This window comes from Microtus ochrogaster, linkage group LG1, assembly GCF_000317375.1.
Source record: "Microtus ochrogaster isolate Prairie Vole_2 linkage group LG1, MicOch1.0, whole genome shotgun sequence".
Taxonomy (NCBI): domain Eukaryota; kingdom Metazoa; phylum Chordata; class Mammalia; order Rodentia; family Cricetidae; genus Microtus; species Microtus ochrogaster.
The window spans coordinates 20,547,864-20,566,784 of NC_022027.1; the positions used below are offsets into that span (position 1 = coordinate 20,547,864).

The window sequence follows — 18,921 nt, forward strand, 5'->3', positions numbered from 1 at the left end:
TGAAGGACCATCACTGCTCTGGTTTTTCCCAGGATTGACTAGTTGCAATATACGAGCTTTCAACTAGTGCTTTTCCATGGAATTGTTGATTGAACTGATACACACCACGAGAATCTTACCTAAAGACTGAGCAAATCAACCCTTTTCTTTTTTAATTCAAAAAGTCTTTCATTATTTCATACATAAGTACTACATTGATTACATTTGTGATTCTTCCTCTTACCCTTTCAACTTCTCTCATATAGCCCCACTACCTCTCCAACTTATACTCTCTTATTCTTTAATTATTATTGCTGTATACATATAAATTCCATATGTTTCTCTCTATCTCTCTCTCTCTCTCTTTCTCTCTCTCTCTCTCTCTCTCTCTCTCTCTCTCTCTGTGTGTGTGTGTGTGTGTGTGTGTGTGTGTGTGTGTGTGATTGACTGAATCTACTGAGCCTTGTTCACAAGTAAATACATCTAGTGATGACCACTTGGGACAGAATAACCTATTGGAGGCCCATGCACACACACACTTAAATGTACATGTGTGTTCATTTTCTATTTTCACATCCCTGTAACTTCCTGAGACTGTTTGTGGAGTTATTACAACAACGTATTCGCCTTTATTTCTCACAGCCCAGTTACATCCTAAAACCTTTCTCATAGGTGAAGATGGGCAAAAGGCAAAGGATTCCCTCGAGTGTCTTCATGCATACATGTTCTTGGGAAGCTTGATATAGGCAGCATTTCAGAAATAAATTCATCCAGTATCTGTTAAGTGTCTACTGTATGGCAGATTCTAGACTAAATGCAGCATACGAAGACAATTAAAACTTGTACAAGTCCCAATTAAAGAGAAAAGCACACAAGATAACAACTGTTAATAAAATAATATATGTTGAGTTGGATTGTGACTAACCTTATGCCACAGATGTTGGATAGGTACATTGCTCTGAGCAAGATGGGCGTGATTTCTTTTCTCAAGAATTGTAGCACATAAATTATGGAAATGGTTGGAAGTTTTGTGTGCTCTGAGCAGCACATAACAGCAAGTCGGGTAATTGAGTTTATGTGGACTGACAAAATATAGGCCACAGGCATAACTGGATGTCCATGTTTATTGAAATGCCAGTTATAATTGCCAAGATATGGAATTAGCCTGGATGTCTGTCAGCAGATGACTGGAATAAGGAAATGAAATTTTATACACACACAGGGAGTGGGGGAAGAGTATATTATTCAGGCATAAAGAAGAATGAATTCCTGAGGAATGAAATTAATGGAAATGTAGACCACCATATTAAAAGAGGCAAGCCAGACTTAGACAAGTAACACATTTTTAACTCTTTTGTAGGAAAAGAGTGAAATAAGAAGGAGCCATAGCTATTGATGAATAGGAAGGGACCAAGGCAACAGATGGGTGAATATGGATAATAGAGATTATAAACATGGCCCAGGTGCCTTATACACATGTCTGAGAATGTCATGATAAAACACACTGTTGTATTTGATTAACATATACTGATACAAATGATAGCATATTGGACCACTGGGGATAAAATGCACGGAAAGAGGAGAGAGGTAAATCTGCCTAGGGTGTTGACTCATCAAGAAGGTTCTACGTTTCTGTCTGGAGGGTCAGTAGTGGAATATCATCATATCTATGTTTTATAGAAATCACTAACTTGGGAATAGCATCTGAATGTGACCCAATGTTGATTGTGCTGCTGTTGCAACAAGATGTAATTCTAGACTCAAAAAGTCTTAGAGGCAAGGATGTGGCACGCATGACTCTGATGTCATGGAAATTCATCCAACAGTACCTTTGGAGGCACTGGAATCCCCATACGAAGCATAAAAGATACCATGGGAAAACTGGGACCAAGTCCTGAAATCAGCCCAGAAGATAAAGTGGGGACCAGCATATTCATGAGCAGGCTATCTCAGAGGAGTTCAGTGACTTAAATAAATGTGGGGAGGTAGGGAGGTGGTTCAGGGGGAAAAGCACTTGAATTCAGATATCCAACACCCATGTGAAAGCCAGGTATGTTGGTGAGAGTCTGTAACCCCAGTGCTGATAGAGTTGAAGGTACTGAGAGACAAGGTTTCCAAGGCCAATTCAACAAGCCTAGCCAAAGCAGCAGTGAGCTCGATGTTCCAGAAGAGGTACTGTCTCAAAGAAGAAAGTGGAGAGCAATCAAGACAGCAGATGGAGCCTCTGGCCTCCATAGGTGCACACAACTGCACCAATACAAACACAAATACACATACAAATGCACACACAAAGAGAAAGAGAGACACACAGATACACACACACACACACACACACACAAACACACACTAAAAATGCAAAATAAATGTGGTCAGATTCACTCTTACCTTGTATCTCCTTAATATACTTACACTTTTAAAATAATTTGTAATAAAATGATTAATTAGCCTAAACAAAAAATAATAGGCTTAAGAACTACTGCTGGAATTAAGAAAAAAAAGCAAAATGTAAATGTAACATTTTGTTTATTCCTGGTAAGATTATATGACGAAAAGTCCACAGTGAAGCAGCCACTGTTCACTATTGCTGACATAATCTCCATTACCTTTTTGTAAACATACATTTTAATTACATCAGTCTAGTGGTCTCCATGTAGATATTTACTTTTAGCATAATGGATTTTTAAGGGAAAATGCTCCATGAAAGCATTGAGTGTTGAATATTTTATTGGAAAGAAAATGCTAAAAGTATTTTTATATCATTCAATATTGATACTTTGGGGAAGGTGAGGTGAAAGTATCTTTTGATGGCTTAAAAGAAAACCTTTGCAACCTTTAGCTGTGAGCAGAATTTAGAAGTTCACACTGATATTAATAATGTATTATTTATAAATGCATTAGAGTGGAAAGCTTTACCAAAAATTTTGTTTGCTTTTGCTGTTTTCTTTTGTGCAAAACTGGACCGGTGTTCTTACATGGTATATGAAACGTATCAGGTGATTGACTCTTTCTGAATTAAAAACATTCATATATATGAATAAGGTGTTTAAACTTACCCTAAACACTAAAATTAAGGCACTGTAACTATATCTAATACATGTGAATTTTACAAATCAGTTTTAAACAAGTTAAAGCACCATTGGGGTAGGACACTTCTTGCGTTCTACTGCAGTTTATGCCATTTTGTGAAGACAGGAGAAAGACAGAAGACAGAAAGTGAACAAACTCCTCAAACCCAGGCATTTCTCTAAGAGAAAAAAAAGTGATTGACTAATTGTCTGAATCAACACATAGCATTCAGGTTTTTTTAATGGTGCTAACGATGATCATTAAATAGGATTGGGTCATTTGGGACTTTAATGAAGCTCCTCATAATCCCACCTGAGAGTGTCTTATTTCAGTAGATGTATTGCCAGGACAGGTCCCCAGAGCTTCTCAAATCCATGTAGGGAATTAAAGCCAGTGAATCTGGTGTGGTCGTTAAATGCTTCCAAATCCACATACTGAGACTTAATCACTGCCATGACAGCATTAAAACAGAGGGCCTTTAGGAAGTGGATAAGTCATAAAGCCATTAGTGACCTTATAAAAGTTTCAAGAAAGTGCTTGGCACCTCTGACCTCTTTTTCTATGGGATCATGTAAAGATGGCTTAAGTGTGAAACGAAGAACAGGTCTCTTGGTTCCTAAATCTATTGTCACCTTGATGGTGGACTTCTTAGCCTCCAGACTATGAGAAATAGCTTTCTAAAACTGGGAAGATGGTCCAATGGGTAATACACTTGCCAGACAATCATGAGGACCTGAGTCTGATTCCCAGAATCTACATGGAAGCTGGATGTGGTAGCTTCCATAACCTCAGTGCTCCTGGGGAGGTGGAAGGCAGAGACAGGAAGGCGCTGGATTCACACAGGCTGGCTATCCCGGCACATACAGTGGTAAACAAGGCGATCCCTGTCCCAAACAAGCTCTAAAGATCCACCTGTGTCTTTGCTACTCCTACACTGGGCTCACAAACACCAAGTAGCCATGCTTGATGCTTTTACACGGGTGCCCTAAATTTGAACTCTGATCCTTATGCTTTTACAAGTGCCCTTGCTCACTGATCATCTCCCCAGCCCCTATAGTTCAATATTTATTGAGGATTTTTTAATCCATATGGTTTTCCCATTGCGTTCATTTTTTTCCTTTTTTATTAAGATTTTTTTTTTGGTTGTTCGAGACAGGGTTTCATCAATACAATCTTTTCTCAATTTACATAGCTATCCCTGTTCCCACTCCCTCCTCTCCTCCCATTCCACCCTGCTTCCCACCCCACCCCTCAGAAAAGGTAAGGCTTCCCATGGAGTGTCAACAAATTCTGACACTTTACTTCAGGCAAGACCCCCCTATATCTAGGCTGAGCAAAGTATCCCTCCAGATAGAATATCCAACTAGGACTCTAAGCAACAGCAGAGAAGATGCCTAAACTGGCCTTCCCCTGTAGTCAGACTAATGACTACTTTGATTGTCATCATGGATCCTTCATCCAGCAACTGATGGAAGCAGACACAGAGATCTACAGCGAAGCACTGGGCCAAGCTAGCAGAGGCCAGTTCACTGAGCTCATTTGAATCTGTCTCTCTCCATTAAAACCAACAACTTTGACAGAGTGTGCTTTATTGCATTGCACACACTGTGTCATTGTCTGCCTATGCATTAGACGCTGCTCAGCCTAACTGTGAAAGGTGAGGCAGATTTCTCGTGCCCCACCTGTGCTGGGTCAGTATCTTGAATGTAGCAAACATCTGAAGCAAATTGCCAATAATCTTATCTAACAAATTAAAGCCATGGTTGTTCCCCAAAGCAGTTGTTATAGAAACTATTTTAATGCCTAGTTGTATCTTCTTCAGAACTATTTTTTGAAAAGCAGGAATGCCAAGTTTCATATAATCTCATTTGCTAATTTGTTAAAAAAGCATTAGCTATGACATATGGACATTTACTATGTCAGAATTCATATTGCCAAAATGAATTCATTCCCTTTCCACTAGCTGGTGCAATATTTTATGTGAATTTCTTTAAAATGCATCTCTAAGTAATCTACACTGTCAGAGACTTTTGTAACTGGTGGTGGGTGAATTATTTAATTGGATGATTGTGTTGATAGTATGTAGTGAAATGAATTTACATAAAAAACGAGTTCACAATGTCTTCATTAACAACATCAAGGTTTTAAAGTGTTTCTTATTAATGTGGAAAAGTCATGCAATTCATGTTATTCATTACAGTCATTGTAAACCATTTATTATTGGTTAATAATAGCAAATATTAAGCTCAAGATACTTGACATGTTAAATAAAATTGAGCCCTAGATCATTCTGTCCTGTTGTTGAACTTTTATTGAGCATTCTTTCAAGTTCTAAACCCAACAAAAGCAATTAGTTTTAGGTAAATGATAGAAGGGTCAAAATTGTTGCACAAATTACAGGTTGCCCAAACCTTAGCACACACCTTAAGAAGAGGATACTTTCTGTAATGCAGAGTGAGGAAAAGTCTTGGAAGACCCCAAAAGAGTAGATGCAGTGTGACAGAAGTGAGCATTTCCAATTTCGGCATAGCTGTCTCTAATGTCACTTGGGCTTCCAACCACCATGAGAAGAGTGTGCATGAATGGCTTAAGAATTGACGTTTGTTCTCTTGACATTTTTGTCTTTGCTATGCCACTAATCAACAGTGGATGCCAGGTTAGTTTAGATAAATCAGTAGAAAAAGGTCAAGCAACACATCTCAGCACTATCTGTACGAGCCTGGAGACCTGAGTTTGGTTCCCCAGAACCACACAGGGTAAAAGGAAGAATTGACTCCTCAGGGTTTTCCTCTGGTCTCCACAATGAGCCCTGCATGTTGTCCACACACACACAGCATTCACTTACACACACACACATAATTATTATTATTACACATTATATAATAATCATACATATTATACTATAATTTTGTGGTTATATAATGTTATATTGTATATTACCATTTTTCTTTTTTATTGAAAATAGATTCTTTTTTTTAAAAAAATCTTATTTCACATACGAGTCCCTCCTGTCCTACTGTTTCTTCCACCTTCTCCCCACCCCACCCTCCATCTACTTCTCAGAAAAGGTGAGGCCTCCCATTGGGAATCAGTCTACCTCAAGACATAGCAATACCACTCTTGGGCATATACCCAAAGAATACACAGTCATACTACAATGACATTTGTTCAATTATGTTCATAGCAGTATTATTCATAATAGCTAGAACGAGAAAGCAATTTAGATGCCCCTCAACCAAAGAATGGGTAAAGAAACTGTGATACATTTACACAGAGGAATACTCAACGGTCAAAAGAAAATGACATCTGGAAATTTGCAGGCAAATGGATAAATAATTTTAAATTATTTATTTTAAATCTTAGAACAAAGAACGCAGTCTAGTAGCAATTACAGAATCATGTTTTTCAAAAGTTCCATCCTTAAACGCCAATTGCTTACTGTCTGGGCTGGTAAGACTGGATGCAGCTACCATTGAAGCAGCTGGGGAGAGGGCATCACAGTCCTAAGCGTCCATCTATCTTCCACCTCTTCCCTACTAATGAGATAACAGGAGGAGAAAGGTGGACCACACTGCAGCTCTTGCCTTCTTTTGATCCAGATACCGCAGTGGAACTAATTTTGGTTTTCTCTAAGACAAACTCTGGAGGAAAACTAAAAGGTTATAACAATCTTAACAGGATTTTTTTTTTACTATTTTAGTATTTTATCTTATTTGTGGTTTTTCTGCATGCATGCCGGTGCAACACATGCATATATAGTGCTCATGGAGTCTAGAAGAGAGCATTGAATCTCTTGTGACTGGCATTACCAACAGTTATGAGCTGCCATATGGGTGCTGGGAATAGATCCCAGGTCCTCTGGAAGAGCAGCCAGTACCCTTAACTGCCAGCCATCTCTCCAGCCCTAGTCTTAACCTTTTTAAGAACAATGTGAAAACTACTTCTGGAGTGATGAAATGGACCACAATCATTTGTTAAGACACACAAGTAAAGAAAGATACTAAAAACCAACCCAAAAAATATTAGAATAATCATGTAGCCAAATATTCCTTAAATGCTTTGATTTCAGTAAACGATCTCAAACTCCACATCTGAGTGTCTCTTTGGGCAGCAGAGACAGCTCACAAACAAGTATGAGCATCTGAAAAGCACTCACTGTGGCTCATTTTCCTCCCATTTCAGCTGGGGCCGTCTCATTGAGAACCATCTGATACAGGGCCTTCGCTCCACCTATGTTCTCACGAGTCCATGCCAGGATAGAGACAGGTTATGCCCCGATCAGTTAGAAACCTGCCCACCAGGTTTTGCCACTACAAAGTCATGTCCAGTAGTAAAACCACACACTTCAGCAGGTTTCTGTAGTGAAACAAAGTTGGGTCCTGGTCTCGCTGAAAAGAAGCAAAGGAACCAAGATGCATCTCAGGGTGAGGTATTAGGATGTGCATGCTGGCACTGGGCTTGTGCTCGGTTGTTTGAGGAAGGCTCAAGGCAATATGGTTCACTCTAAATATGGTATGGACAGAAAATAAACAATTTCATGGTTCTTTGTTTCAGTTCTTATTGACCAGATGAGAAGAGTGAAGAGGAACTAAGCATATATCTAATAAAGAAGCGGCAAGCGCTGTGTCAGCCAGAAGAGAGGGGTATTACCCAGTATTTGTGCTTCATATGGTGTTCTTATTTCACAGTGTCCAGATGTAGCTATGGAATTAGCTTGCTTTTTTTTCACTCCACTCTCTTGGAGTGTTTTTACTCGGCATTGCTGTTGCATGAAATTGCTAATACACAATAGGAGAGCAGCATCAGATGGCTTTGAGAATCAAGTTCACTGGATAGTAGTCAGGAATTGATATTTGTCATCTTGTTGGTTAGTTACTGTGGTTTCTTTTCTCTTGTAACTGATATCAAATCCCTACTGAAGTGGGTACATGGATATGAATATATACAAGTACGAGCATGGACAGATAAGTTGAAAGAAGGTCAGTTGATGGTAAAGGACACCTCATTATACTTTGAAGTTTGGTTAATATAAAAGAAATTATAGAAATAAAAATTATTTGGCCACTTTAATAATTTGATCAGATGAGGATCATCAAGGAATGATTAATAGGAAACAGCATAGTTATATAGTCCCAAATTCCCTCAAAATAAATATCAGTCACAATGGTTACAAGAAAAGTGTCAGATAGTCTGATATGATGATGACAAGGACTGTGGTGGGGAAGCCACCCTTTGCCTAGAAGTTACATACAAAATGCATTATGATGATATTGTAATTATGATAATCGAATGGCATGCAGGAGCTGGATATCTGCATAGACTTAGAAAGTCTTAGAAAGTAATCCGAGACATTGGAATTGTCCAAGGCTCAGGGAATATCACTGGAGAGGAAGCAGAAATAATTTAAGAGCCAAAGGAAAGGGTGAAATGTAGAACACCGTCTTCTGGTCATGGCATGGATCTAACACTCTCCAACTCTCAGGAGCTGTGATTACTTGTATATGACCTGCGCAAGAATGGACTCATCAGCAACATCCTTCACAGGTTCTTTCCCTTCCTGAGGATTTATAGATTAATGTTTGCTGGGTGGTGGAGTTGAAGAGAACATATTTTCTTTGGTGGTAGAGCCATTGATAAGCAATGTGCCCATGATTAATCCTTCAACCATATTCTTGTAAGCAATACTAATGAAACTCATTGACTCACAAAAATAATGGCAGGAACTTTGCAATTAACTGTCCAGTCATCTTCTATGCTGGTTGGTTTTATGTCAACTTGATACAAGTTAAAAATTATCAGAGAGGGGGAGTCTCAATTGAGAAAATGCCTCTATACAATTGGACTTTAGGCCTTGTAATGTCTATAGGGAATTTTCTGAATTAGTGATAGATAGAAGAGGGCCCAGTATATCATGGGTAGTTCCAGCCTGGACTGGTGGTTCTTGGTTCCATAAGAAGGTAGGCTGAACAAACCACAGGGAGCAAGACAGTAAGCAGCGCCCCTCTATGACCTTTGCATCAGCTCCTGCCTCCAGGTTCCTTCCCTGTTTGAGTTCCTGTCCTGATGCCCTTTGATGATGAACTGTAATGTGAAAGTATAAGCCAAACAACCCCCTTGCTCTCCAACTTGATTTGGTCATGGTGTTTCTTCACAGCAATAGTAAACCTAACAAGACATCTTCCCATGAGCCATATTACACCATCTCTTTCTTTTGTGTCTGAGCTATCATTTTTTCAGCTTTGAACTCATTTTATCTCCTTTCTGTACTACTTAAGATGTACACCTACACTCCTAGTTCTGGATTTTACATTTCTGGTCTATTTTGAAGTTCTAATTTTTATTTTCTAGCCATTATATCTCTGCCTTTCATAGTCTTTGATGTGTACTTCTATTTCATTATGAGTTCAAAACACTGACCTTATCTCATGCATGGGTCCTTCTTTGATGTGTGGGTAATAACATCAAGTATTTAGAAGTTTATTGGCATAAAGAAGTATTTTTGTTTAACTTCCAGCTTCCCAGAGTTTGAACTTGTCAATTTCTAATTTAATTATGTTCAGAGGATGCACTTGCCATGCTTTCAATACTGTGAAATTTATGAGCCTTGTTTGTGATGTAGCATATGGCCACCATGGGAAATGATCTGTGCGTACCAGACAGGAATGTGCTGTCCTTGAGTATCTTCTGGGTTATAGGAGTGCCAGTTGCTTCCTAAGCATTTCTGAGAAGAGTGACATTAAGTCTTCTCTGGTGGTGTTGATTTGGAATTCAGGGTTTTTTTTTTTTTCACCAATTAAGAGTCAGCCATTGTAGTTAGGTTGTCAGCTACCAGACTCTTATTAGAACACTTGTTCCTTCTTTTAATTCCTTAACTTTTTGCTTTATATTTTTAAATGTTTTAAAATTACTGTTAATGAACATGTTCATCTTTTGCTGCACATGTGTGTGGCAATAAGTGATCAACTCTGGGATTCAGTTCTTTCCTTCCTACATATTGGTCCTAGGAAATCAAGTTCAGATCAGCAAGCTTGGCTGTGAGCACCACCTGCTGAGCTGTCTTGCCAGCCTAGCTTCTAGAGTTTATGTATTTTAGAATTCTCTCTGTGAATGTGGATATATGATGATTGTTATGTCACAGGCTCTTTTTGCTCTAGCAGTATTTGTCATAGCCTTTTATAATTTATTTTACTTTTCTTTTTAAAAAGAAAACAAACTGTCTTTTTTTCATTTTACATACCAATTCCCTCTCCCTCCCCTCCTCCCATTCCTTTCACCCACCCCGTTCATTCCTCAGAGAGAGTAAGGCACATTGCTTTGAGGAAGGTCCAGTGCTCTTCCTACTTTCTAAGCTGAGCAAGGTATCCACCAAAGAGAATAGGTCCCTAAAAGCCAGTACAAGCAGTAGGGATAAATCCTGGTGCCACTGCCAGTGGCCCTGTAGTCTGCCCCAGCCTTGAAACTGTCACCCACATTCAGAGGGACTAGTTTAGGCCTATACTGGTTCCTTCCTTATCCAACTGGAGTTTGTGAGCTCCCTTCATCTGCTTTGTCATATTAACCTGGACTCACAAATGATTAATAATACTATCAATGTAAACTATTACTTACAAATAACATAGGATTTTGATCTATGCTAACATTTCTAAGTAAAAAAATTCTAATTTGTTTTAATATTCTTATTATAATAGCATCTATTTGTGCAGCCATTTATAAAATATTGATTATGCCTTGGAATCTGCCCTAATTTCCATAATGTGAACATGAATGAGAAATTCCCTGCCTTTGAATTCAAAGTTTAATGGAGGAATTAGCTAAAAATATTAATTATAGTAAATTACAAGAGATCAATATATGATGTCATACAGGGGTAAGCAGAGTGCTGTGGGTGTCCTGGAGAATGTCTGTCTGACCATCGTAAGAAGTAACAAAGCATGTTGTCTTTAACTGGTACTCAGAAAGGCCAGCCTCACAAAAAGGATGTGATAGATACAAGCTTCTGAGCAGTTTCCCTTGCATGAGGACAGAGCTCAGGGTCAAGTAGCACGAACACTTATCTAGAAGACACATAGTAAATGACAGTAGAAGATGGAACTCAGCCAGAAGATGCATTTCCAATTGCTAAGCTTTCTACTCTTCAGCCTCTGGACCACTGATGTTCACTGAGGTCTTTGATGATGGAAGTAGTTTTTGCTTTTGTTTTGCCTTTAGCTTTATCTCTGGTTGTCATAGACTGCATCAGAAAGTGGTGCAAAAAATGCAGGTAACAGCTTAGACTCATAGGAGGCTTTGGATTCTTTGGGTTTAAATATGGAGGGTGTGGAATGGATCAAATTCAGATGGCATTTATGGTACAAAACCGACAAGATGCATTAACAGTGACACAAGGAGGGCTGAGTGATCGCTAGGGTGGTGGAGGATTTGTCAGAAGGCCATCCAGAAGAAACAGTACTTGAAGAAGTTCATGCATACTTACCTGAATAATCGCCAGATAAGAGCTAGGATACAAGAGAGAATTTAGGTAACACCCAGAAAGCTTGAAAATAGAAAAGCATTGGTAACTCAGTAGTGGAATCCTCACTGGCCAGAAACATAGGAGCCAAGTCACTCCCAGTCCAGTATATGTGGTGGATTTTGAACAAATAGTCTGACCTCTGTCAGGGTAGGAAAAATGACTTGATCTGATGTCCTCAGACTCAAGTTTCGGTGAGGCGGGAGCTTTGTGAGGCTCCCAGCCAGCATGGTCGTTCCAGCACTCAATAATCCTTGGAACTGATCTCACCTCTTATTGGGGGTAAAAACAACATGTTCCAAAGATCATGAATTTGTTTAATAATTCTCCCCAACTAATGTATTTCCTGTGGGCAATGCAAACAGTGCACACTGGCCTTTGTTAGCTCTGAAAACACCCAGGATCTATTTAGACATCTCAAATCCTAATAGTTATTGGAGCCACAGTATAAATGCAGCTCTTCAGAGAAGCAATAAGCTGAGCAGTGACCTAGGGAACCAGTGATTATATACAAAAAATAAATCATAAAGCACTTTACCTCTGATCAACACTCTGAGGTCCCTTTTGATCTACGAGATTCTGTGAGTTCATTTTTCCTGCCTGTGACATTTAAATATTTTTAATTACTAACCCTCCAGATTTGCTGTTGGTGAGAATCAGGGTTTTTTATTTAATTAAGCAAGCTTATCTGTCAACCCTCATAATTAATCCATCCTATCTTAATTACTTTTCCATTTCCGGATTCAGTCATCATATATTAATATAAATGTAGGAAAATATGAGTCATTTTAGTGATAGAAGGATATGGAATGCCTACTAGATACCTTCACACACTTCCTTCACATATCTAGAAAGATTCAAAACAACTTAGTAGAATTACATTCATATCCCACCAGAAACTCACAAATCAGAAAGGAAATCAGCATTTCAATTTATTCATTTACCTGACAACATCAAATATTTATACTCAGCCATATATTTTATAAAATTCCTCATTCTCTAGCCTTCACATCTGTCCGGAGAAGAATTGTAAAGCAGAAAGGAAGCCTTTCTAGGGATAATTGCAGAGTCACAGTGCCCATCGGCTTACTTTTGTACTGGTTCATGTGTGGATTTATATTTATAATCACTGTGGAAATGGGAGCAAAAGAAAGCCTGAACACATTGGCTTCTGTAGTCAGGGCTCCAAGAATGCCTCCCTGAGCTGGTAGTTTTGAAGCTGGCCCTCTAGGTCATGAGCTGATGACAGTACCAGGTATACCAGGACACAGCATGACCAAGACATGGTGTAGAAATCTAACTCAGGACAGGGAAGTCCAGTACTGGGGGTGACGTGATCAAAAGTGTTGGGAGATAAGCTTAGGACAAGAGAGAGTATTCAATCTCAGGAGTGGGACTTTCATCCAAGACATGTGGTCTGAGCTACACTTGAAAAGACCAGTCTGGAGACTCTATAGTAAATGTACTGGAGGATTCCAGTATGGAAAATGGACAAAAGTCCAGATGAGAAGTTGTTGACTTGTAACCAAGGGTGATGTTTAAGAGCAGAACAAGAAAGCTTGCTAAATATCTGGTTGTTAAAGAGAGCATCCTAGAGGGAAACAAACTTCTTATTCTTAAGTAATCTCACTACATATATATGGGCTTTGATCATGGTCTTTCTCATTTTTCCCTTCTTCTCCCACCAACCCCTTCTTTTTCTCAAGTTTCCTTCCTTCCTTTTCATTTGTTTATGACCCACTGTGTTTGATTAGAATCGTTTTTCTGGGCATGGGTGGGAGGTTATTTGTTTGATCAAAGAAAACTTATCAATGGCTACCACTGAGGAATACATCACATGCAGCCCCTCACCTAACCATCAACTGTCTAAAGTTCTTCAGGGCTGACTCTTATGGGACTTTCCCTAATCCATGATGGAATGTTGATGGACTCAATCTTTTTTCTGTATCTGAGTGTGTTGCCTGTAAATACATATGTGTACCACACATATGCAAGGTGCCCACACAGGTCAAAAGCCATTGAATCCCCTGGAAATGTAGTTATGGATGGTTGTGAGCCACCATGTGGGTCCTGGGAACTTAACACAGGAGCTCTACAAGAATAACAAGTGTTCTTAACCACTAATATATCTCTCCACACCCAAACGGGCTGTCTTGTGAAGGCAGATACTGGCACTGTGAGGTCGTGAGTGCAACAGTCATGTCTTGCTGAGAAAAGAGAATTTCATGACCCTCCTTCTTATCTTATGGGTCTTCTGCTCTCTCTGTCCCCTCTGATATTTCTCTGGTCTTAGAGAGAATGATACAGATGTCCTGCTAAGGGCTGAAAACTCAACAATCACTTATACTCAGCAGTTTCACCACTTAGAAACCTCTGCATTAACTCATTTATACTTCAAGAAGAAATGTCTCTGAGGCTGAGAGCAGCCTAATCCATGGGGATAAACAGAAATATTTAGAAGGCAGTGCGATGTCATGTTCATATAGCAAGATAACAGTGAGAAACTCTTCCCTAGGACCTAGGACCTTCCTAGCCACAGGCTTTTGACCAGGCTTATGGTATTATGAATGAATTTTTTCTTGGAATCAGGCCTAGAAAAACAGAAGCTTCAAGTTTTCATATGCAGATCTTGGCTTCAAACTTTTAGATTTCTGTGTTTAACTTAAAGTGTCTATAGCAACCAGGAATCTATAAATGAAGAGGGGAGGTCTTAAGGGAGCGAGGATAGTAGAACACAAACGATTTGGAAGAAGCTGTATGGGGAGTATAGTTAGCCAATACTAAGGGCATATAAAACAGCCAATTGGAATTATAATATTTCAAACATTAATTTTAAAATATAACTTCGGGGCTAGAAAGAGGGCCCCACACCTCAGATCACTTGTTGCTTTTGCAGAGGACTTAGTTTTTGTTCTTAGCATCCACATGATAGTTCACAACTCTCTATACCTCCAGTGTCAAGAGAACATAGTCACCAGGCATACACATGATGTACAGGCATACAAGCATGCAGCACACCATGCACACACACACACACACACACACACACACACATGCAAATGCACATACAAATATATATAATATATATAATGTTTTTATATACACACACATATATATGTATATATATATAATACACACATACATATATGTTTAAGGTGCCCTGAGAACCATGGGTAGATGATGCTGTTCCCAGAAGCTATAGCTATTAAACAGTGCCAGGTGTGGGATTCCTTCCTGTGAGTTATTGGTCAATGATACTCCAGACTTCCCCAAAACAGTACAGGCTGTGATCACAGCTATTGACTTCCCACTAGAACTAGATGGTAAGTCCTTATTGTGAACGACACTACAGAGGACAGTGAAATCAAGCTGTAACTAAACTCAAAGGTTCCTCCCTGCTAGCTAGCTTTTACCATCCCGAAAAGAGATATACAAGCTGTTGGGAGAGAAAAGTCATCAAGAGGTCAACCAAACTATCAAAATCCTATGGGTTATAACACCGACCCGCCAAGCAAGTTGAACCCGCTAGTGCCTAATGCCATGATAGTTACGGGGTGACCAACCACCTCTGACTGAATTTTAGGCCTGCTAACTCCAAAGGAGAAAGTCATACTATAGACTTGACACTTTTTACTGTTTTTCTTGGAGGGACCGAGGATGAAATCAACTTATTCATGGTAAACAAAGTCTCTAACCTTAACATTTTTTTGTTTAACATATCCCTTATCCATAGCATAACTTATTTCATGGACTACATTCATAGGTTGATTATTTTCACGAATATTTATTTCTTTTGTTAACACAAAGTAATTCTTGGTGAGGCTGCCTGAATTAAGTCTAAGGTTAACTACCTAACGTAGGGCACTTTCTTAACACTTTTATGATTTGGTTTCTTCAAACTAAAAACAGGAAAACACACACTTAATGTAATTCCTTCACAGAATTATTATATAAATTGCTTAAGAAAATGCACACAGAATCAACTGGCACACTAACAGACTATCATAAGACTCAATAAATGATACTGAATAGGTGCTATATTTCTCTTTTCTTCCTTGCTATTGTACATCAAACTCTTACCACCAAATAATAAAAACTACAGTAACAGTTTTTATGTTCCCCATATCATGCCATAATTATTTCATATATCAAACACCAATTTTTAAAATTTCATGTCAATAATCCTTATTTAACATAGCTTCAGACTTCCACGCAGTGTAGTATTTATTTATATTTTGGATTTTGGGACAAGGTCTTTCTTTGTAGCCATGGCTATCCTGGAACTCCCTGTATAGAAACGTCGTACTACTCCTGAGTTCACGAGATCCAGTTGCCTCTACCTCTCAAGTGCAGAGATTAAAGGCACGGGCCACCACATCTAGCTAGTATTCATTTTTTAAATGACCCTTCAGTGATTTGATTTTAACAATATGCTAAGACTTTCTAGAGATATTGACTATTATCAGCTTTATTACACAGTTAATGTTTTCAGCTCTTAAAGTAGGTCGAGGGATAGTAGGTATCCAATCCCAAGATTACATAAATCATACAAAAGCTTAGTGTGCTGCCTCTAGCAATGCTGTGACACCGCAGGGTTTGCTCAGTGTGGTCCTCCTGTATCTCTTTCCCTTTGGGCTCTGGACCACATTGGCTTTAAGATGAGAAAAGACCCTATTTTCCCAGGTCACAGATTATCTGAAAACCTTATATTCCTCTGCTTCTGGCCTTCCAGTAAACACTGGTTCTGCAAGGCTGCAGGGCTACAGCTGCATTCTAGAGCTGTGATTGGTTATTTGCTTCTCAAAATAGGCTGGAAAACAGTAGGAAAATAGGGTAGGTCAGAGCAACATATGGCCCAGTGTTCGTGGGCAGATGTGCTGGAAAATAACAAGGATATTCTTTTAATTTATTATCTTTGTTATAAATGAGATGTGCGGGTAATTCATATTGAAGCTGGGATTGAGGTATATTTAGTAAATATGCCGTTCATAAGATACCACATTAACCTAGTTCTTGAAGACTGTGGTTCTCACGGTTACTGAAGTCAATTAGGCAAGCAAGCAACAGACTCTTGGCAGCAAGAATCTCAAGGATGTCACCACTAATGCAGAATGCAAACCAGAAAGCTTTGGAATCAATCTCTCTCTCTCTCTCTCTCTCTCTCTCTCTCTCTCCAAAATGTTTAAAATTAAACACATAATGCTCTTCTGGTTTCAATTCTCTATTGTTTCCTGGATTTTCTAAGAACTGGGACTAAGAAGGTCTTATTTCAGAGCTCCTATGTCATACCGCATTTGTAAAACAATTCCTGTCTGTGATACAGCGGGGACTTCCCTAAGTTCCGGGTAGGAGCTGTCATCCTGTGGATCAGCTGGCCTACTTACTCTACAGTGCGATCTGATAGTTGCTAATAGTGGTTTCCATTGTGTATTATTCCTAAACATTGTGCTGATTGCATGAATGCTGTGCTTAACTTTATAAAAAAAAAACTGAATTATTCTAAACAGTATAGGAAATAATAGTATAGCCCAGATAGTTCTATATTTATAACTACACCAATCAACCTGTATATTTTTAAATGCTTGTGCTGTATTAAGCTCAAATATCTGATAGCCTAACTGTGCTTCCTTCTCCTTTTTCCAAAGACAGCGGGGCATGGGTGTTGAAAAGCATGGTATAAACACCTACCTGGGCATGAGCAATCAGCTCTAAGGTCTCAGCCTTGCTGGCCACACAGAGCTGGCAGTTGATGTGTTGTCCATCCCTTAGACTGTTTTGCACAGGCCTAGTGGATGGATCACTGTAAAAAATAGCCCAGCAGACGGAGATCACATCAGCTCACAATTGGGGCCCCCATCTTGATTGCATTTATATTTTTATTTCGTCCTTCATTTCCCAAGGAATATATATGTTGGCATACTCACTTGACACATGTTCGTTTCTGTTACAGACACAGGAGCAGAACGGCAGGCACTAAGAGAAACTGTGTATCCCAAACTGAGAGAATTTTGCAGGGAAAACTACGGCTTGGAATTCCAGGTAAGAGTCACCTCTTTCCCATGTTCGTCTGGAAAGGCAGTGTTTGCTTCTTATCACAATGTGGGTGTAACAAAGGCAAATTTGAATCTGCATATTATTTTTATTTCTTTAAATATGAGGAAAGAAATGCATAAAATGGAAATGATTAGTTAATTTTGGTAGTTTCATATTTATGTTTCTATTTCATGGACTCTGCCTGGTATTTCTCATATTTTTCCACAAAGCGAGGGGTGTTTTGGTTTTTTTTGCTTTTTCCTAGTCTCTATTCCTACCAAAAAGATGAAAGTTGCTGAAGCTTCAGCCTTAAGCTATCACCCACAGAATGTATTGCATCTCAGATCAAGATCAACTTTTGCAGTACTTGCTTTCGGCAGGCAGGCAGCCTCCATCACCTTGCCTCTCAGTCTGTGCTTGTGTAGAGATGTCTTCTTCCCTCCATACACCAGTGCTGTACCTTTTCCTAACCCCACCCCCTCTGTGTGTGCTGCTCCTTCAAAGACAGTAACTACACACATCACTACTAAAGTTCACCAGCCTCAGCTATTTTATTTCTTTTGCCACATGATGGAAAAATGCTGGATGTATCTTGGACACCCAAAACCTAAAGTCGGTGGCTTCTAAAGCAAATAATATTATTTATTCAGAAGTTTTCAGCCTCATTTACCATGGAAATCTTAGCTGTCAGGTGCTCTCAACTTCGTGTTTCTGTATCAGGTGATGAATATGTAACAGGGCTTCGAGGTAGAGGAGTACATCATATGTTATCTAAGCACTGCTAGAGGAAGAAAATTTCACCCTCCATTTGTCGCCTCCTGGATAAATAGTTTATCTCAGTACACCTCATGACGATTTCAAATGTGGTTTCGGAAGTAATCGCTCCTAAATGGCTTCAATCTTGGTGAACATTGTCAGTCAGCAGTGAGCCATTATGAAGCACACACTGAGCAGTTGCTCATAAGTCACCATTTACGTGATAAATGGGAGCCTAAATTAAATCCTTTGACATGGCTTCAGCAGTGCCTTCTCTGGGGATTCTGGCTGTACTGATAACAGCTCCCCCAATTGTTACAAACTCCGCAACCTGTCAAGATTCCCAAGGACTTAGACATTCTTTGGGGGACTCAATTACTTTTGGGAGAGAAAAGTATCTGAGCATGTTAACTGTGTCTTTGAGTCTGTGGTACATCATTTCTGGCAGCCTAGGGAGGAGGGAGTTGAGTGCAGAACAGCCTCCCAAAAACAAGCCACCCACCGGGATCGGCAGAAAAAGAAAATAAAAGGAATAAAAGTGAATTTTGTAAATTAGAGCTAACCATGGGCAAAGACTG

General features: G+C 39.2%; 1 protein-coding gene across 1 annotated transcript in view; it reads left to right on the forward strand.

The window, feature by feature from the left end:
• The window catches only part of Nwd2 (NACHT and WD repeat domain containing 2), a 138,214-nt gene that overhangs the window by 38,346 nt on the left and 80,947 nt on the right, over window positions 1-18,921 (forward strand). Inside the window, exon 2 of the mRNA XM_005359244.2 lies at window positions 17,505-17,593. Coding sequence (XP_005359301.1) covers window positions 17,505-17,593 — 89 coding nt within the window. The remainder of the gene's footprint in view (window positions 1-17,504; window positions 17,594-18,921) is intronic.